General features: G+C 36.0%; 1 protein-coding gene across 3 annotated transcripts in view; it reads right to left on the bottom strand.

The window, feature by feature from the left end:
* Positions 1 to 22,976, bottom strand: part of VAMP7 (vesicle associated membrane protein 7) — a 53,944-nt gene that overhangs the window by 4,935 nt on the left and 26,033 nt on the right. For 2 of the 3 annotated variants that reach the window (XM_021079480.2, NM_001243593.1), the window contains 2 exon segments: positions 11,763 to 11,830; positions 660 to 752 (listed from right to left, as the gene is read on the bottom strand). In XM_021079480.2, coding sequence (XP_020935139.1) covers positions 660 to 752; positions 11,763 to 11,830 — 161 coding nt within the window. 3 annotated transcript variants of the gene reach the window in all.

Here is a 22,976-nt window from a genome sequence, read left to right as displayed (position 1 = left end):
CCACAATTATTCAACACTGCTAGGATCATAATTTACCTATAGCCGGAGTCAGTGAACTATAGCCATGGACTGTGAGCTAAGAATGGTTTTGATATTTTTCAAGGGTTGTTTAAAAAATATGTGACAGAGACTGTATGTGACCTGCAAAGCCTAAAATATTTACTATTTGGACTTCACAGAATGTTTGCTGACTACTGATCTATAGCACACAGAAGAATCAACTGACAAACTGTTACAACTAATAAAAGTTATGCAAGGTTGCAAGAAACAAAACAGATTAGAAAAAACAGAAACACAGAAATACAAAAGAGAATTAGCTAAAAATTAGGAATATAATTAGAAAATGAGTGCTCAATTAGAAAATGTAATTTTAAACAAATCTCATTTCAGTAGTGAGAAAACCATTGATTAACCAGGAATATTTGGAATGCCTTGAACGACTGCTTACATAAAAGAATTCTCAACAGGGAGACTTGGTTTATTTAAGTAGAGATAATATGTCATAGTAACTTCATAGGAAAGCCAATGCCTGGTCATATGTTTCACCATTAAAAGTTATATGTAGCTCACTCAGAGTGCTAATCACTGAGAAAGAATTTCAGCACCTAATTTATTAGAGACTGAAATATAAATCATACACTAAAAGAACAAAAACTTACAACTGATATGATGATGATGATGATTGTGAGCTTGAGATTCTTCATACACATGGCTCGGGCGAGATTTCTGCTGGTTGTTTTGAAGGTGACAGACTAGGAAAAAAACATGAATTGTTTGATCTCTGGTATTGACTACATGATTAATTTGCAATAATACATGCAAAACTTTTACTTTCATTAAATCTGCTCCAATGTTCTTTACTCCTTCCCTCTCTTCTCAGGTAGAGACTGGTCACTAGTTCCCCAAGCAGGACTCTGCTATGTATACAGTAAGCAGTATGAGCCCAATGGAAAGATTTCTTTCCCTTTTCTTCTCCACCATAGCAATGCACATGATGTTGAGCACTGTTCAGTAGTTCTTCCTGCTAGTGGAAAATGTTTTCCTCTCTATGGTTCCAATAAGAAAGGCTCTTTACGAGCCAATTGGCTGCAAACACATTTGCCCATCCTGCCCAGTAGGACCCTGGGATTTTGAACCACATGGACGTGTTCATTTTCCATAAGAAGATATATATTTACTAGTATGAGGGCCCAAACCCAAAGAACTTCACTCCTTCAGTTACTCATTTTCTTTTGCAACATCAATTTCTCAATATCTACTGAACCATTCCCTCCAGGACAAAATCAGTTTAAAACAAACAAACAAAAAAATCCCTAATAGCCCTGCATTTCCATTCCTAGATATATACCCAACAGAGATATTTGCATGAGTTCACCTAAAGACATATACAAAAATGTTTCTAACTGTACTATTTGTCTCATCTCAAAACGAAACAAACCGAATGCCTACCAACTGTGCTGTATGGTAAAGAACTTAACTTTGTCCCCAAAGGGGTCTGACATTTGCTTTCAACTCCCAGAAGGTAACCTTTTCTTGCCTGGAGGCCATGGGCTATCCAAATAGTAACAATGTGATTTAGTGCAGGGACTAGTCACTCCAGAAAAACCAACTATATGATTTAGGATAGAGATTCTGAGTCATACCTAGAGTTGCTAGAGACTGGAGAGTGAGATTAAGCAAGTGGGCAATCAAGTCAGCCATGCTTATGTAATGAAATCTCGAAAACTGAAAAATGCTAACGAGGTCCTACTGTATAGTACAGGGAACTATATTCAATATCCTATGATAAACCATAATGGCAAAGAATATGAAAAAAGAATATATATATGTAACTGTATCATTCTGCTGTGTAACAGAAACTAAACATTATAAATCAACTATACTTCAATTTAAAAAAATGACTAAACAGTGAAGCTTGGGCAAGCTTCCCTGTTGTACAATACTCTGTGTATATTGTAGAATAAAATTCATATTTTATGGAAAGACAAAAAGTTAAATGTAAAAATTATTTGTCTTTTGGCCTCCTCTCTCCCCACACTGTGCATTGTGTACCTACATTATGCATGGACCTAATCTTCCCCATCAGTGAAAATACCTGCTCAACATAAAGAGCAACTTTCTCTTCGCATCTATGATATAACTCCTTAAAGATAATAGCCCTTCTTGATCTTCTAAGGGGCCATGATGACATATATATCTGGATTGTGCAAATTGTTAATAATATGTCATTTAACATGCAGTCTCTTATCTCAAAACACATATAACTGTTCCTGGACTTTTAACAGGCAGAACAGTTCTTAGACCTTTCTAAGATACTCTTTCCTGATTATAATCCTCAAATTTGGCTCAGTAACATTATTCATTTCTTTCTTAGATTGACAGATTAATTTTTTTTGTTTTGTCATTTGTCTTTTGAGGGCTACACCTGCAGCATATGGAGGTTCCCAGGCTAGGGGTCTAATCAGAGCTGTAGCTGCTGGCCTGCACCACAGCCATAGCAATGCCGGATCAGAGCCACGTCTGTGACCTACACCACAGATCATGGCAATGCCGGATCGTTAACCCACTGAGCGAGGCCAGGGATCAAACCCGCAACCTCATGGTTCCTAGTCGGATTCGTTTCCGCTGCACCACGACTGGAACTCTGACAGATTAATTTTTTATTGAACTCTCATCACACATTATGCTGGGAGAATAAAGTGTCCTGACTCCATGTGGAGAGAATAATAGAAGCTCTGGGTCTGATACTTCTTCAAACTCCACCTTATGTACTCCTTTCCTTGGCTGAGCTTAATCTGTAACCTTTGCCTGTAAAAAAAACATAACTGTAAGTATAGTAGCTTTCATGGAGTTTTGTGAGTCCTTCCAGTGAATTATCAAACCTGAGGGAGGTTTGGGGAACAAACTTGAATTTGGTGTGAGAATTGAGGGCAGCTTGGGGACTGTGCCCTCTAAACTGTATATAGCTGATGAACTTCTCAGCTGCCTTAACTCTTTTCAATTACTCACAAAGTCACAATAAAGAATCCAAGAAGAAGGAAGGTAATATAAGAAAAAGTAGTTAGCAATGAAACTTAATAAACCTAAATATAATTGTGTGATTTAATAGGTTGGAGTGGACATTCCTCCACAGTCCTCAGGTCAATATTTGAACATTGATAATTCACCTATTTAAAACCAGTTCAGCTATAAAGAATAACTGCTATGTTTTATCAAAGCTTCCCTTGGGGATGGGTGGGGGTAAGTGTAGGTAGAAAAGAGCGAAGAAGATGATATTAAAAATCCCCATGAGAATGACAAGGGCAAGCTGACCAGTCTGATGGCCACTCCACTCCATGTAAATGGTTTCATTAGCAGCTGGTGATACCCTAAAAATGGGTAAAGGACTTGAACAATTTCTCCAAAGAAGATACACAAATGGCCAATAAACACATGAAAAGATGGTAAATATCATTAGTCATCAGGGAAATGCAAATCAAAACCACAATGACATACCACTTCATACCCACCAGGACGGCTATAATAAAAACATGGAAAATAGTAAGTGTTGGTGAGAATATGGAAAAACTGTTACCCTTGCACATTGATGGTGGGAATGTAAGATGGTGCAGCAGCCATGGAAAAATGACAGTCCCTCAAAGAAGCTAAACACAGGATTACCATATGACCCGGCAATTCTACTCCTAGGTATATATCCAAAGGAACTAAAAACAGGGACCTGAACAGATACTTGTATGTCAATGTTCACAGCAGCATTATTCACAATAGCCCAAAGATCGAAATAACTCATGGGTCCATTAACAGATGAACAGATAAATAAGATGTGGTATATCTATACAATGGAATATTACTCACCCATAAAAATAAATTAAGTTCTGATACATGAAAACACAATGCTAAGTGAAATAAGCCATACACAAATGGACAAACAATTGTAGGATTCCAATTACAGGTACCTAGAATAGGCAAATTCATAGACAGAAAGTAGGTAAGAGGTTACCAGGGGCTGGGCAGAGTGGGAATGGGAGCTTATTAATAGGTATAGATTTTCTACTTGGGATAATGACAAAGTTCTGGACACAGATGATGATGGTTGTACAACATTGTGAATGCAATCATGTCACTGAATTACACATTAAAAATGGTTAAAATGTCAAATTTATTATGTATATTTCACAATTAGAAAATCATACTGTAATATGCCAAAACCCATGGAACTGTATACTTGAAATGGGTCAACTGAATTCCAAAACCAGACAAAGATACCACCAAAAAAAAAAAAAAAAAAACTACTGGCCAATATCTTTGATGAATATAGACGCAAAAATTCTCAACAAAATTTTAGCCAACCCAATCCAGCAACGTATCAAAAAGATCGTACACCATGACCAGGTGGGATTCATCCTAGGTTCACAAGGATGGTTCAACATATGCAAATCAATCAACGTCATACACCACATTAACAAAAGAAAAGTCAAAAACCACATGATCATCTCAATAGATGCAGAAAAGGCATTTGACAAAGTCCAACATCCACTTATGATAAAAACTCTCACCAAAGTGAGTATAGAGGGAACATTCCTGAAGATAATCAAAGCCATTTATGACAAATCCACAGCAAATATAATACTCAATGGGGAAAAACTGAAAGCCTTCTCACTCAAATCTGGACCAAGACAGGGATGCCCACTCTCACCACTGCCATTCAACATAGTTTTGGAAGTCCTAGCCACAGCAATTAGACAAACGAAAGAAATAAAAGGCATCCAAATAGGAAGAGAAGAGATAAAACTGTCACTGTATGCAGACAACATGATACTATACATAGAAAACCCTAAGGACTCCACCCCAAAACTACTCGAACTGATTAACAAATTCAGCAAAGTAGCAGGCTATAAGATTAACATTCACAAGTCAGTCGCATTTCTGGATACTAACAATGAAATATTAAAAAAGGAATACAAAAATACCTTTTAAAATTGCACCCCAAAAAATCAAATACCTGGGAATACACCTGACCAAGGAGGTAAAGGACTTATATGCCAAGAATTATAAAACATTAATCAAGGAAATTAAAGAAGATGTAAAGAAATGGAAAGATATTCCATGTTCATGGATTGGAAAAATTAATATTATAAAAATGGCCATACTACCCAAAGCGATCTACAGAGTCAATGCAATCCCTTTCAAATTACCCATGACATTTTTCACAGAACTAGAACAAACAATCCAAAAATTTATATGGAACCACAAAAGACCCAGAATTGCCAAAGCAATTCCAAGAAACAAAAACCAAGCAGGAGGCATAACTCTCCCAGACTTCAAGCAATATTACAAAGCCACAGTCATCAAAACAGTGTGGTACTGGTATCAAAACACACAGACAGACCAATGGAACAGAATAGAGAACCCAGAAATAAACCCTGACACCTACAGTCAATTAATCTTTGACAAAGGAGGCAAGGGCATAAATTGGGGAAAAGAAAGTCTATTCAGCAAGCATTGCTGGGAAACCTGAACAGCTGCATGCAAAGCAATGAAACTAGAACACACCCTCACATCATGCACAAAAATAAACTCAAAATGGCTGAAAGACTTAAATATAAGACAAGATACCATCAAACTCCTGGAAGACAACATAGGCAAAACACTGACATCAACATCATGAATATTTTCTCAGCTCAGTCTCCCAAGGCACCAGAAATAAGAGCAAAAATAAACCCATGGGACCTCATCAAACTGACACGCTTTTGCACAGCAAAGGAAACCAAAAAGAAAACAAAAAGACAACTTACAGAATGGGAGAAAATAGTTCCAAACGATGCAACGGACAAGGGCTTAATCTCTAGGATACACAAACAACTTATACAACTCAACAGCAAAAAGCCAACCACCCAATGGAAAAATAGGCAAAAGACCTGAATAGACCATTCTCCAAGGAAGATATACAGACGGCCAACAGGCACATGAAGAAATGCTCAATATCACTGATTATAAGAGAGATGCAAATCAAAACTACCATGAGATACCACCTCACACCAGTAAGAACAGCCATCATTAATAAGTCCACAAATAACAAGTGCTGGAGGGGTTGTGGAGAAAAGGGAACCCTCCTGCATTGTTGGTGGGAATATAAGCTGGTACAGCCACTATGGAGAACAGTATGGAGGTACCTTAGAAATCTATACATAGAACTACCATATGACCCAGCAATCCCACTCTTGGGCATACATCCAGACAAAACTTTCCTTAAAAAAGACATATGTACCTACATGTTCATTGCGGCACTATTCACAATAGCCAGGACATGGAAACAACCCAAATGTCCATCGACAGATGATTGGATTAGGAAGATGTGGTATATATACACAAGGGAATACTACTCAGCCATAAAAAGAATGACATAATGCCATTTGCAGCAACATGGATGGAACTAGAGACTCTCATCCTGAGTGATATCAGTCAGAAAGAGAAAGACAAATACCATATGATATCACTTATAACTGGAATCTAATATACAGCACAAATGAATAGTTCCACCGAAAAGAAAATCATAGACTTGGAGAATAGACTTGTGGCTGCCGGGGGGTGGGGAGGAGTGGGAGGGATTGGGAGCTTGGGGTTAATAGATGCAAACTATTACTCTTGGAATGGATTTACAGTGAGATCCTGAGAACTATGTCAGGATACTTACATCGCAACACAACAATGGGAGGAAAAAGTGTGTATACATGCATGTGTAACTTGGTCCCCATGCTGTACAGTGGGAAAAATTAAAAAAAAAAAAAAGAAATGGGTCAACTGGATGGTCTGTCATTTATTAATAAAGGAATAATTAAAGCTGTTAAAAAACAAGATGATAGATGAAACAACTTTTACAATATTTGAATAAACAAAATTTAAAATAAGAGGAACAAAGAGGATGGAGCAAATTAACACCAAAGAGCTTACTTAATTCCCAACTATCAATATTTATATTACATGTAAATAGAATAAACATTTAAATAACAAATATACTTTATATATTCAGGAAGGTAGAGGAAAGCATGCAAATGTTAAGGAGCAACATGAAAGACACAAAAAAGTTCCATCAAACTTATAGGGATGAAAAATACACCAAATGAGATTAATAGATTATAAACTGCAGAAGAAGAGATAAGTAAATGCAACACAAAGAAAAATGACTGAAAAAAAATGAACAGAGTCAACTGGTTTAATGTACACATAATTGGAGTCCTAGAAGGAAAGAAGGACAGAAAAATATTTGAAGAAATAATGGCTGTTGTCATAATTTGATGGAAACTACAAACCCACAGCTCAACAAACCCAAAGCTAAATAAAGAAACATGAAGAGGAGCTCCTGTTGTGGCTCAGTGGTTAACAAATCTGACTATGAGGTTGCGGGTTCAATCCCGGCCTCGCTCAGTGGGTTAAGGGTCTGGCGTTGCTGTGAGCTGTGGTGTAGGTCGCAGACGCGGCACAGATCTGGCATTGCTGTGGCTGTGGTATAGGCCAGCAACTACAGCTCTGATTAGACCCCTAGCCTGGGAACTTCCATATGCCATGAGTGTGGCCCTAAAAAAACAAAAAAACGAAACCAAAAAACAATCTTTTTAAAAACGAAGCAAAATAGACTTTTCAGATATACAAATACTGAAAGTCATTACTAGCAGGTGTACCAACCAAGAAATGTTAAAAGATGTCTTACATGCAGAAAGAAAATGTCTTACCCCAGAAGGAAATTTGGATCTACAGAGAAAAATGAAGAGACTTACCAGAAATATTAACTACATGGATAAATAGAAAAGATTTTTTCCTCATTATTTAAATCTCTTTAAAAGATAATCAACTGCTTAAAGAAAAATAATTACAGGAGTTCCCATCGTGGCTCAGCAGTTTAATGAACCCAACTATTATCCATGAGGATGCAGGTTCCATCCCTGGCCTCGCTCAGGGGGTTAGGAATCTGGCATTCCTGTGAGCTGTGGTGTAGATCACAAACATGGCTCAGATCTGGCATTGCTGTGGCTATGGCATAGGCTGGCAGCTATAGCTCCGATTGGACCCCTAGCCTGAGAACCTCCATATGCCAAGGGTGTGGCCCTAAAAAGACACCCCCCCCAAGAAAAACACAAAAATAATTACAATGTATTTTAAAGTTTTATGTGAAAATAAAAGTATAAAAAATTAGCATCAAGTCCAGGAAGGTTAAATTGGAGGTATACTATTACAAGGTTCTTGTATTATTTGTGAAGTGGGATAATACCCACTTAAAAGTAGACTATGATAAGTTACAAAACAATAAAAATGGAATTTAAAAAATATTCATTAATTGAACAGAAGGCAGAAAAAGAGGGTGAAGGGAACAAAGAACAGATAGTACAGATAGAAAATAAAAAGTAAAATGGTAGATTTAAAACCTTCCCACAAGAAGACACAAGGCTGAGATGGCTTCCCTGGTGAATTCTTCCAAACAGCTAAGGAACAAATAATGTCGATAGTGCCTAAACTCTTTTGGAGAAGGGAGAGAGAGGGAGAAAGAGAGATAACACTTCCCAACTTGTTTGATGGGGTCAGCAAATCCCTGATAAAAAAGCACAAAAGGAAAAATAAATTATAGACCAATATCCCTCATGGGCAGAGATACAAAATTCCTGAATAAATCAATAACAGATCCAATAAGGTATTATATAAAAAGCATAATCTATTATGACCCTGCAGGAATGCAAGATTTGTTTAAATTTCATAAATAAATGTTAATTTAGTAAGCTATGTTTAGCCATACTAACTAACTAAAGGAGAATAAACATACAATCTTCTCAATAGATAGAGAAAAAAATATTTGATAAAATTTTTGAATAAAAAAAATCTCAAATGAGGAATTAAAAGGAACTTCTTCCACTTGATAAAGGGTGCCTATAAAAAAATCTACAGCTAACAACATAATTCCAAAGATAACGAATTCTTCCACATAATATATGCTCCATGGAAGAATGTCCACTGTCATAATTTGTCTTCACTATTGTAGAGAAGGTTCTAGCCAGTGCAATAAGACAAGGAAAAGAAATAAAAGGCAACAATATACAAAAAAGCTAGCAGAATAAGTGAATTTTGCAAAGTTGCAGGATACAAACAAGGTCAATATACAAAAATCAATTTCATTTCTATATATCAGGAATAAAAAATTAGAAAATGAAATTTAAAATTTACAGAACACAAAAACATGAAATTCTCAAAGGTAAATTTCACAAAATATGTCCAAGACCTATACAGCAAACAGCAAAAAAACAAAAACAAAAACCCACTGTTGAGAAAAATTAAAGAAACGCTATGCAAAAGAAGAGATAATGCTGCCAGGTTTAGGGACAGGAAGACTCAATCCTGACAAGATTACCAATTCTCCCTAAATTGATCTATAGATTAAATGCAATCACAAAGATTTTTTTTTTTTAAGGACGGAAAATAACAAGCTCATTCTGAAACATAAATAGAAATGTAAAGAACCTAAAATGGTGAAGACAGTCTTGGAGAAGAACATAGTGAAGGACTTAGGGAATTCTATAAAGCTCCAGCTTTAAATACAGTGTGATGTTGGCATAAAGGCAGACAAATAGAACGATGGAACAAAATAAAGAACCCAGAATTAAAGCCCCACAGAGGAGAATGGATAAACAAATTGCAGTAGATAGGTTACAAAATGGAATATGCAGTACAAAACAATAAAAAATAATTACTACATTCAACAACGTGGATGAATCTCACAGGCATAATGGTGAGTGAAAGAGGCCAGATGCAAAAGAGTCTGTAACACAGATTCCATTGTTTTATGCATTTTAAGAACAGGAAAAACATCTAGGGTGATTAAGTCAGAAAAATTACCCCTGTTAATGGTTACTAACTGGAAGGGGCAGGAGGCAGCTTTCTGAAGTATTACAGTGTTTCATATCTTGATTTAGGTGGTAGTTACATGGTCATAAACATATGTAAAAGATAACTGAGCTGCACACTTATTAAAAATAGTACACTTGCTGCACTTTATTGTATTTATGTTATTCCTCCCTAAAAAGAGGTTAGTAGTTAGCTCAGCAGTACCTTTGTTACTCTGGGTCATACAATCAACAAAATTAAGACTTCTATTTGGAAAGTGCATACTATACTAGTACTGGTCAAACACAGATCACTCTGTCTATATAGGGTCATCTTTAGGGATTAAGAATAACTAAGATATCAGAGTCAACTTAGAATAGATTTACAAGGAGATCCTGCTGAGTAGCATTGAGAACTATGTCTAGATACTCATGTTGCAACAGAACAAAGGGTGGGAAAAAAAATGTAATTGTAATGTATACATGTAAGGATAACTTGATCCCCTTGGCTGTACAGTGGGAAAATAAAAAAAAATAAAATAAAATAAAAAAATAAAAGAAACATGATTTGGGGGAAAAAAAAGAATAACTAAGAGATGGCCTGGACGTACCAAAGAAATTGTCAGCAGAACTAGAATTAGACCCTATTTTCCCTCTTTGTTCCCAAGCAATGGTTTACAAAGTCAGCCATTATAGAAACCTAGTCTTTTGACTTCCTATATGGTGCTACCCTTCTTCCAAATTTCCACGTACTTTATAGAAAAAACTATTATGATCTTCCTAAGATCTACTGGATGCCCCCGTAAAACTAATATAAGAATAAACATTTAAATAGCTCTCAATATGTATCAGACACTGTTAGGGACTTTGTATGCACTGTGTGCTTTAACCCTCAAACACTATGAAGAAAATATATCTCCATTTTACAGATGATGATGACTGAGGCGTAGAGAGGTTAAGTAACTTGCCTAAGGTCACACAACTAGTGGCAGAGATGGGATTCAATCCCAGTCACCCTGACTCTAGAGTTTGTGCTCTTAACCACTACAATTTAGTAAGAATGAACCTGATCACTCATTGATCCATTTCAAGCTGTAAACTTCTACTTTTTCTGTAAATTTGTAATTGTGTAGATCCAAATTGTAACAGACTTCTGCCTTCCTTCTATTCACCATGTATCTATCATCCTCCCTCAAAACTTTCACCCACTAACCAGATGGAAAAATGCAGAGATGGGAGTTCCCATTGTGGCTCAGCGGAAATGAATCTGACCAGTATCCATGAGGATGCAGGTTTGATCCCTAGCCTTGCTCAGTGTGTCAGGGATCCGGCGTTGCCATGAGCCGAGGTGTAGGTTGCAGACATGGCTTGGATCTTGCGCTGCTGTGGCTGTGGTGTAGGCGGGCAGCTGTAGCTCTGATTTGAACCCTTGGCCTGGGAATTTCCATATGCCAAGGGTGTGACCCTAAAAAGCAATAAAAAGAAAATGCAGAGACACACATAATTATAGCATAAGTAGGTTACAGGGACACTTCCTTCCCTACTGGGAATGCACTTTTGTTTGGTGTTTTACAAAATGTATAGAGAACAGACCGGTATGTGCAGCTGAAGTGCTAAATTACGTAGGCATCACTGCACGGCTTTAAAAAAAATTGCTTCCTTATATTGAAAATGTTTTCGAAATAAAAGCTTCTTTAATAGCTATTAACAGGTTGTAGCTTTTTATCTATGCCTCATTGTTATCCTCATCATCACAATTTAATCACATACTGGAGGTTAGGAAGGAAAAAATACCTACTAAATACTGAATTTAAGACATTTTTCTATTATATTAGCCATCAATCACAGTTTCTTATACTTTATATCCTAAAAAACATCATCATATCTCATACTTACCGAATCCACGAGATTTTCTGTTTTATCTATCAATAATTCCAATCTTTCACCTCGCTGAGCTACCAAATCTGAAAATGTTGGAAAAACAAAAAATAGCATGTTTATATTACAAATCTGTTACTTTTGTCTTTAAGCCAAATATGATTTTAATTATAAGGCTGGTATTCTTGACAACTCATATTTACGACAGAAGCACTTATATCTTAAAGTAATAAAAAACTTTAGTGAAGTTTATCAACTAAAATAGGTGCTGGCAGTTTTTTTTCTGTATAGGACCAGATACTAAATATTTTAGGTTTTGTGGGCCAAATGATGTTGGCTGCAATTATTCAACTCTATCAGACATAAACAATACATACATGAGTGGGCATGATTGTGTTAAAATGAAACTTTATGTAGAAAAACAGGCCAGATTTGATCCAAGGGCTATAGTTTGCAGGCCCCTAAATTAAGGTTATAATCTGAGAGTAAAATAAAAAAAAACCTTCAAAATGAATGAGAGTTAGACATTTCTAGAATTGCAGTGTGAGGAGCTCCACAGACCCTCTCTCCAACAAAACCACCATCAACTGGTAAAAATTATAAAAACAAACAAAAACAACCATTTGAAGTCTTTGGAAACTGAATGTTCTAAGGGCATGCTTTATACAAGAAAATCAATAAATCCTCAGTAAGAAGAGTGAGAATCTATAACATCTGAGCCATGACTTGCTCCATCCTGGAGTTCAGTGAGATGGAAGCTCTACTTCTGGCAAGTAAAGCTTAGGAGCTATCTTTCCCACCAGGTCCCATTCAAAGGCTATGATTTCTCCTCAGGAGGGGCAAGTCATCAGCATTTCTCCTACCTAACCCCATCCCAAGGTCCACGAAGTAGAAGCTCTATTCCAGCATGCCATGGCTGAGAGGTGTGAGGTTCCCTTCCTCTACCTATCCCTCATACATAGGGCAGAAAGTCTACCCAGGTAGCAGGTAGGCCTGAGTGCCCCTGTTCTGATATAACTCATAGAGCAGAGGCTCCACACTGGCAAAGCTGTGTCACTCCAAGAGAAGCAGTCCACTGCCCCTATTCACAGGTCCAGAGCAGTGGCTCATAGATTGTTCCCAGGGGGAGAGGCAGGAATTAGAACAAAGAGCTCTCCTAAGAAGACAGATTTTATTTTGAACAGTGTACGGGGAAGTTCAAGCCTAAGGGTGTTGTCAAAAACAATGGAGATTTTAGAGGTAAGTGATTACAATGAAGCTGGCAGTTTCAAGAGAATAACAAGCTAAACCTTGGCAGAGTTAGAATTTTAACAGCACCTGGGGAAGAAAAAGCTAAGAAGAACACTTCTGAGGTCAGAAAAATACCTAAGACTGGCTTCAAAGACAAGAGAACCCAAATCTAATTAGATCAGACTAGAGTAATTTATGTCTGGGGAACTGTCAGAAAAATAAAAATAGAGCAATTAGCCTGCAATCAGTAGAGGCTAACAGCTGGGTGAGATACCACAGAGGCAGGCTTAATAGGGAAAGCAGGAAAAGAAGCACTCAAAGAGAGCTATGCCATTTCAGGATGACTGTGTGCATGCCCAAGGCTGTTTCCTCTGAGAAGTGACATTAGAGGCCCCACACTGTAGGAGAAATAGACTTCAAAGAAAAAGTCTAGCCAAGTCACTAAACAAATAAATGAGTAGACAACAAACCTTGGGGGTTGGGAATCAGTACCCAGAGTTTCTACAACATATTATCTAAAATGTCCAATTTCAAGAAGAAAATACGATATGTAAAGAAACATGAAAGTGTGGTCCATACATGGGAAAAATAACAGAATTAGACACTTACTTGGGGAGGAGGAGCTCAGCTGTTGGACTCAACAATGGAATGAAATTAGAAATCAGTAACAGGAGGAAAACTTATGGGGTGAGGAGTGCATAGCAGGAAATTTAGAGCAGAAACACCAACATAAAAGAGAAGGAAAATGTTATGCACTGAATTGAGTCCCCACAAATTCGTATACTTGTAGCCCTAATCCCAAATGTGACATTATTTGGAGATAAGGCCTTTGGGAGGTTATTAGGTTTAGATGAGGCCATGAAGGCTTATGAAGGCATTAGTGCCCTAAGAGACACCAAAGAGCTCTCTCCCTGTCTTACTTCCAGCCATGTGAGGACACGGTGAAAAGTCACCATCTGCAAACTGGGAAGAAAGTTCCCACCATAACCCTAACCCAACCATGCAGGCAGGCATACTCCAGAACTGTCAGAAAGTAAATTTCTGTTGTTTAAGCCACCCAGTCTATGGTGATTTTTCACAATAGCCTAAGTGGAGACAAAAGACCCAATTAGTAACCTAACTTTCCACCTTAAGAAACTGTAAAAATAAGAACAAACTAAATTCAAAGCTAACAGAAGAAAGTAGATAATAAAGATTAGAGCAGAAAAAAAAATACAGATCAGAAAACCAATAGAGAAAATCAATGAAACCAAAAATAGGTTTGAAAAGAGCAACAAAATTGACAAATCTTTGCATAGACAGATCAAGAAAAAGAGGAACTCAAATTACTAAAATCATCACTACGAACTTCACAGAAATGAAAGGGATCCTAAGAGAATACTATGAACAAGAGTATGTCAACATATCATATAACTTAAATAAAATGGATAAATTCCTAGAAAGACACAAACCACCAAAACAGACTCAAGAAGAGAATATTTATCTGAATAGAGCTACAACAAATAAAGAGATTGAATGAGTAATTTTTATTTATTTATTTATTTATTTATTTATTTATTTATTTATTGTCTGTTGTCTTTTTAGGGCTGCACCTGTGGCATACGGAGGTTCCCAGGCTAGGGGCTGAATCGGAGCTGTTGCTGCCGGCCTATGCCAGAGGCACAGCAATGCCAGATCCGAGCCGTGTCTGCAACCACAGCTCACAGCAATGCCGGATCCTTAACCTAACGAGCGAGGTCAGGGATTGAATCCGCAACCTCATGGTTCCTAGTCGGATTTGTTTCCGCTGCACCATGACAGGAACCCCCCAGAATTAGTAATTTTAAAATTTTGCACAAAGGGAGCCCAGGCACAGATGGCTTCAAGGGTAAACTCTACCTTCTCAAACATTTCAAGAAGAATTAATACCAATTTTCACAAGTTCTTAGAAAAATAGAAGAGGGAACATTCTCAGCTCATCCTATGAGGTCAGTATTATTCTGGTATCAAAACCAGATAAAGGCATCACAAGAAAACCATAAATCATCATCCCTTAAGAATTTGGACATAAACAGTCCTCAATGAAGTACTGGCAGAGTTAATTCACCAATATGTAAAAAGGATTATATATCATGATGAAGTGGCATTTGTTTCAGAAATGCAAGGTTGCTTTAATATTCAAAAATCAATTATTATAATGTACTGTATTAACAGAATAAAGGACAAAAACAATATGATCATATCAATAGATGCAAAAAAGCACCTGACAATATCCAACACTCTTTCATGATAATTCAACAAACAGAAGGGAACTTCCTGAACCTGATAAATGGCATTATGAAAGAACCACAGCTAATATTACGTGTAATTGTGAAAATCTCCCTAAGATCAGAAATAAGACAAGGATGTCCATTCTTGCTACTTTTATTCAACACTGTACTGGAGGTTCTAGCCAGGACATCAGGCAGGAGAAAGAAATGAAAGGTATTCAGATTGGAAAGGAAGAATTAAAATTCTATTTTCAGACAGCATGATCCTACATACAGAAAATCATAAAGAACTGTTAGGACTAATAAATGAGTTCCTCAAGGTTGTATAAGATCAATATACAAAAATCAAGCGTATTATTATACATGAGCAATCAAACAATCTAAGAATGAAAAATTCCATTTAAAATAGCATAAAAAAACAACTTGGGAACAAAGCAAGAAAAATTTTGGAAGATATATACTATTAAAAATAAATTATTCTGATACTCATCAAAAATGGCAGACTTTATTCAAGACTATTGCAATGGGGGTCAAGGCTATCGCAATAGGGGTAAGAGACTGAGCTCAACTCTGAATATAACAAGTACAAGCTGGTATCATAGTGGCATAAGACATTCCTTCTTTTTGTCCCCCCTTTTAAACAACTAGTTAGACATCCATCCATGAACAAAAGTGTCTCTACAGGAGTTCTGGGATCCGGCACCATATGCCAAGGGACCTGGGAGGAGTCTCATCCACCTATGCATCAGTAATAGGCAGACAGACTATAGTATAAGCTGTGGAATCAGCAGGACCAGTGAACCACCCCAACCCCTCTTGGTCATGATCAGAGAAAACCTGAAGAGTGCTGACTTGGGCAGGCACCCAAGGACAAGAGATAATTTGTAGAAATCCAGATTTGCTGAGAGGAGATTCCAATATGCCACTGGAGCAAAAAACAAAACAAAACAAATTTGAGGCTGGACTGCCATGACTGGGGAAAGGGAGAAGGGGAAGGGAGAAGATCAGAAAAGAAGTAGGTAAGACTATCAAACAATATTAAAAGGATGTGGTTCCTGATGACCTTGTTCAGGATTTCAGCAGAAAGTCCATCGACAAGCTTGTGAGAGACCCTCACCCGATAATCCTGTCATCAGTCCCACAGTCACCCTCAATGCCTAGAGTGCAAAAGCCACACTTCCCCCTTCTCTATGGCCAGCTCCTTAAACATGCTCCTGAGTTCACTAACATGAGCAAACTCCAGTAAAAGGAGACCTCTCACAGTATCAAGCCAGGGCCTGTGGGCAATGGAAAAAAGGCCCATAAACTTGAGCTGTAAAGTTATCTTACGAAAAATAAAAGAGGTTTCCAGCACGTAGCCTGGTGAGCTATAAAACCAGAGAAGACATAAAAGCTTAATAATTATGCCACAAGAGGGAGCAAGACACATGGAGCAGGCATATACAAGGTCAGAAAAACCCCAGACATAACACAACTTATAAACAGCATTTCCCTTCTGAAGGCAACTAATAAAGATCTGAGGAGGTGTATGTGAGAGCAGCAATACAAAACTCCAAAGAACATGAAGAAACAAGGGACCATGTCATCACCAAAAGGTAACAATTATCCACCAATAAACAAAACCAAAGAAATGAAATTTTGTGATCTAGCTGATAAAGATTTCAAAATAGCAGTTTTGAGGAAACCAAAAGAGCAACAAGAAAACACATAAAGACAATTTTTAAAAAATCAGGAAAATACCACATGAACAAAATCTAAAATTTAACAAAGAGACAGAAATAATGGAAATGAACCCAACAGAAATTCTGGAGTTGAAGAATTCAATGAATGAAATGAAAAATGCAATAGAAATCATCTATCTCAAGTAGACTGAGTGAAAGATAAAATAGGTGAGCTAGAGGATAGAAACTTTGAAATAATCCAATCATACAATAACAAAAAATAACGAAAAGAGTAAAGAAAGGACTTTATCAAACATACAAATATCAGAGTAACTGGGGTTCCAAATGGAAAAGACAGGGATAAAAGGCAGAAAGTTTATTAAAGAAATAATAGCTAAGAACCTCTTAAACTTGAGACTTGGATATCCAAATTTATGAAGCTAATAAATCACCCTATTATCCGAATGCAAAAAGACTGTCTTAAGATAAATCATGATGAAAATGTCAAAAATCACAGTTTAATTCCTAAAAGCAACCAGAAAAAAAAAAAAGATTGTGACCTAAAAAAGAACCCTCATTAGGTTACCAGCAGTTTTCTCAGCAGAAACCCTAAATGCCAGGAGTAGAACGACATATTCAAAATGTTGAAAGGAAAAAAACAGTAGCCAAGAATACCCTATATGGCAAAGTTATCCTTCACATATAAAAGAGAAATAAAGATACTCCCCGACAAAAGCTGAGGGAGTTCATTGGCACCAGACCTACAATGCAAGAAATGCTCAAAGGAAAAGATGCTAATTAGTAATATGAAAACATATGAAAGTATATAATACACTGGTAAAAGAAAATATGCAGATTTACAAAACTCTAATTCTGTAATAGGGTAGTATGTTAAACACTTAACTATAGTATAAAGGTTAAAGCAAAAAAGTATTAAAAATAACTACAGCTACTATAGTTTGTTAATGAATGCACAATATAAAAAGAGGTAAAGTGTGATATCAAAAATATAAGAGGGAGAGTAAATGGGTAGAGCTTTTGTATGCAATTAAATTTAAGTTTCTATCAGCCTAAAATGGACTATTTTATCTATAAAGATGTTTTATGTAAGCCCAATGGAAACCACAAAACAAAAATCTATAGTAGATTCGCAAAAGACAAAAAAAAGGGGGAAATAGAGGACACAACCACAGAAAATCATCAATTTTAAAAGGTAGGCAGAAACAGAGGAAAAAAGAACAATAAAACTATAAAACAGACAGAAAGCATAATTATATGGAATTAGTAAGTCCTTACATACCAATAATTACTCAAACTGTAAATGGATTGAATTCACCAAAGAAAAGGTACCAAGTGTTGGAAAGATAAAAAAACAAGACCCAACTACATACTGCCTACAAGAGACTGACTTCAGACTGAAGTACACACACGGGATCAAAGTGAAAGGATGGACCAAGACATTCCATGCAAGCGGTAATCTGAATAAAGTGGGGATAACTATACCTATATCACACAAAATAAGCCTGCATACCAAAAATGGTAACACGAGATAAATAAGGTCATTATAAAATACTAAAGCAGTCAATTCATTAGGAAGATATAATAACCATAATGATATACTCACACAACATCAGAGCACCTAAATATCTTAGGGAAATACTAAGAGATCTGAAGGGATAAATAAATACAGTAATTTTAGGGGACTTCAATACCCCACTTTCAGCAATGGATAGGATCATCCAGACAGAAAATCAGAAACAGAAACATTGGACATTAGACCAAGTGAACCTAAGAGATATATACAGAACATCCCATCAAACAGCAGCAGAATATGCATTCTTCTCAGGTGCACACAGAACACTCTCCAGGATAGATCTTATGACTCTAAAACTTGTGGGGTGCTACAAAAGCAGTCTGAAAGGGAAATTTATAGTGATATATGCATATATTAAGAAAATAGATCTCAAACAAAAAACACAACTTTACACTTCAAGGAACTGAAAAAGAACAAATTGAGCCCAAAGCTAACAGAAGAAAGGAAGTAACAAATATCAGGGTCAGAATAACTGAAATAGAGATCAGAAAAACAGCAGAAAATATCAATGAAACTAAGAGCTGGTTTTCTGAAAAGAAACAAACTGATAAACCTTTGGCTAGACTAAGAAAACAAGAGAGAAGGTCCAAAGAAATAAAATAAAATCAGAAATGAAATATGAGACATTACAACTGATAGCTCAGAAATACAAAGGAGCATAAGAGGCTACTATGAAAAGTTATATGCCAATGAACTGTATAACCTAGAATAAATGAATATATTCCTAGAAACATATAACCTACCAAGACTGAATCAGAAATAGAAACTCTGAACACTGCAATAATGAATAAGGAGACTGAATCAGTAATCAAAAGCCTCCCAACACTAAAAAGCCCAGTACCAAATAGCTTCACTGGTGAAATCTACCAAACATTTAAAGGAAAATTAATACCAACTCATCTCAAACTCTTCCAGAAAACTGAAGAGGAGGAAACACTTCCAAACTCATTTTATGAGGCCAGCATTACCCTGATACCAAAGCCAGATAAGGACACCATGAGAAAAGAAAACCAGACCAATATTCCTGAAAAATTCTGCTGTAAAAACTCTTTAAAAAATTAGCAAATCGAATTCAACAACATAGCAAAACAATCAAACACCATGACCAAGTAGGATTCATCCCTGGGATGCAAGGATAGTTCAACATACACAAATCAATGCATATGATATACCACATTAACAGAATGAAAGATAAAAATGTATAATCACCTCAACAGATGCTGAACAGATATCTGACAAAACGCAGCATCATTTCATGATAAAACCCCTCAACAAATTGAATACTGAAAAAATTTACTTCAACATAATAAAGGCCATATATGTTAGACACATGGCGTAACACCATACTCAATGTTGAAAGATTAAAAGCTTTTCCTCTAAGATCAGGGACAAGGAAGCCCACTCTCACCATTGGTATTCATAAAGTATTAGAAATCTTAGCTACAGCAATCAGGCAAGACAAAGAAATAAAAGCTGTCTAAATTGAAAAGGAAGACGTTCCCTCGTGGCTCAGTGTGTTAAGGATCTGGCATTGTCACTGCAGTGGCTTTTTGTTGCCACTGTGGTGCAGGTTTGATTTCTGCCACAGTGGGAACTCCCACATGCCCCAAACGTGACCAAAACAAAACAAAAAATAAAATAAATTGGAAAGGAAGAAGTAAAATTGCCATTATTTATAGATAATATATTATACATAGAAAAATCATAAAGATTCAACCAAAAAACTGTTAAACTAACCAACAAATTCAGTCAATTTGTAAGATATAAAACCAACATACAGAAATCAACTGCTCCTATATAGCAACGAAATATTTTTTAAAAGTAATAAAGAAAACTATCACGATGACAATACTATCAAAAATAATACAATATTTAGGAATAAATTCAAACAAGGAAGTGAAAGATCTGTGTGACAAAAACTATAAGACTTTGATGAAGGAAACTGAAGAAGACATAAACAAATGGAAATATATCCCATGTTCATGGATCAGAAGAATTAATATTGTTAAAATTTTAAAAAGCCATCTATAGATTCAATACAACATCTATCAAAATTTCAATGGCATTCTTTCACAGAAATAGAAAAAAACAGTCCTAAAATGTGTATGGAACCACAAAAGACCCCAAATAGCCAAAGCAATCCTGAGAAAGAAGAACAAGACCAAAAGCATTACACTTTCTGATTTCAAATTATACTATAAAACTACAGTATTAAATTGCATTGCTGGCAAAAATAGATACATGGACCAATGGAACAAAATAGAGAGACCAGAAATAAACCCCCATATATACGGTCAATTAAGATTTGACAAGGTAGTCAAGAACACTCAACAGGGAAAGGATAGGCTCTTCAACAAATGGTCTTTGGAAAACCACATGCAGAAAATTGAAACTGAACCCCTATATACATCACTTGAAAATTAACTTCAAATGGATTAAAGACTTAAATGTAAAACTTGAAACCAATAAACACTCAGAAGGAAATATAGGAAAGAAAGTTCCTGACATTTGTCTTTGCAGTGATATGTAGGATATGACAACAAACACACAGGCAACAAAAGCAAAAGTCAACAAGTTGGACTACAGCAAACTAAAAGCTTCTGCACAGAAAAGGAAACAATCAACAAAATGAAAATGAAACCTACAGAATGGCAGAAAATATTTACAAACCATATACTAGATATGGGATTATCATCCAGAATATATAAAGAGTTCATCTAACTCAATAACAAAAACCAAACAATCTGATTAAAAATGAGCATTGGAACTGAATGGAATTTTTCCAAAGAAGATATACAAATGGCCAGTATGTACCTGAAAAGATACTCAACATCACTGATCATAAGGAACATGCAAATAAAAACCACAATGAGGTATTAACCTCTTACCACTTAGAATTGCCATCATCAAAAAGACAAGAGATAGTGTTGGTGAGCATATGGAGAAAAGGGAACTGTTATGCACTCCTGATGGGAATGTAAATTGGTTCAATCACTATAAAAAGCAGAATGGTGGTTCCACAAAAAATTAAAAACACAACTACCACATGATCAAGCAATTCCATTTTTGGGCACATACCTAAAGGAAATGAAAGGAGAATACTGAAAGAACATATGTACTCCCATGTTTACTGCAGCATTACTCACAACAGTAAAGATATGGAAACAAGCTAAGTATCCATCAACGGATAAAGAAGATTAGATATAGATAGATAGATAGATGATAGATAGATAGATAGATAGATAGATAGATAGATAGATATGGAATACTACTGAGAGATGAGAAAGATGTAAATCTTGTCATTTGCAACAACATGGATAGGTCTTGAGGGCACCATGGCTCAGTGAGATAAGCCAGTCAAAAAAAGACAAATACTATATGACATTACTTATATGTGGAATCAAAAAATGTGGACCTTGTAGAACCAGAGTAGAATGGTGGTTACCGAGGGCTGGGAGGTAGAGGAATTGTGAACGGCTACAAACTTGCAACTGGAAGATTAATAAATTCTAGAAATCTAATGTGCAGCAAACTAACTATAGTCAAAAACTACTATATATTTCAAAATACCTCAATTTTACACAAAATTTTACACAACTGCATTTCTATGAAATGCCCAGAACAAGCAAATCTATACAGAGAGAAAGATTAATTGCTGCTTAGGTCTGGAGGTTGAGGGGAAAAGAGGAGTGACTATAAATGTATACAGAATTTCTTTGGGGGGTAATGTTGACTGTGGTGATGCACACACAATTCATGGATATTATAAAAACTACTGGATTGCATACTTTAAATGGGTGAATTGTATGGTATATGATTTATATCTCTTAATAAAGCTGTTTATTTTATAAAAAGTATATGAATTATATCTCAATAAAGCTGTTTATTGTATAAAAAGTCAAAAGAGATAACTAGAAATGTTTTTGCTACATTTTTAATTTGCTATTTCTGTAATTCTAAAAATAAGTCATTTAAGAGGAGTTGATTTAAAAGGTTCATTTCTGGAACTTTATTCATCTGCAATAAATAATATTGTAGTAGTTGGCTGCTTCTACTTTCAGGCAAAAGAAATATATTTGGTGACCAAAACAAGAGAAAAATATTAGCAGTTTTTCAATAAGTTCTCTAGTCTGCATCTAGACATATCATTAAGACGAAAATCAATACAAGGAACTCACTTCAAATAACAAAGAGACATACATATTAAAAATGAAAAGATGTTTCCAGCTTTTGATTACTAATCCCACTTTTGGGAATTCATCTCAAGAAAATAAGAAAAATAGGCGCAAAAACATTCATAATAGTACTATTACTATGACACAAACCTCTAAATCAGTGTTACCTAAGAGTGTGTGCTACTGCTCAAATGAGCTTCCAGGTACACTGTTCAATTCAATTGACATTTTCATAGCAAGATGCTCTCAATGAAAGAAGCTCAGCATTCATTTATATTCTGGAGCAAGCTCCTTATCTGGTTATAAAACAGCACTCTTGAGTA

This window comes from Sus scrofa, chromosome X (assembly GCF_054392235.1).
Source record: "Sus scrofa isolate SSC_HxYL_T2T_F1_AM1 chromosome X, Sscrofa_HxYL_maternal_Yorkshire_Landrace_v2.0, whole genome shotgun sequence".
Classification (NCBI taxonomy): domain Eukaryota; kingdom Metazoa; phylum Chordata; class Mammalia; order Artiodactyla; family Suidae; genus Sus; species Sus scrofa.
The sequence above is the reverse complement of the archived record's forward strand: the minus strand, read 5'-3'. Positions and strand labels throughout refer to the sequence as shown.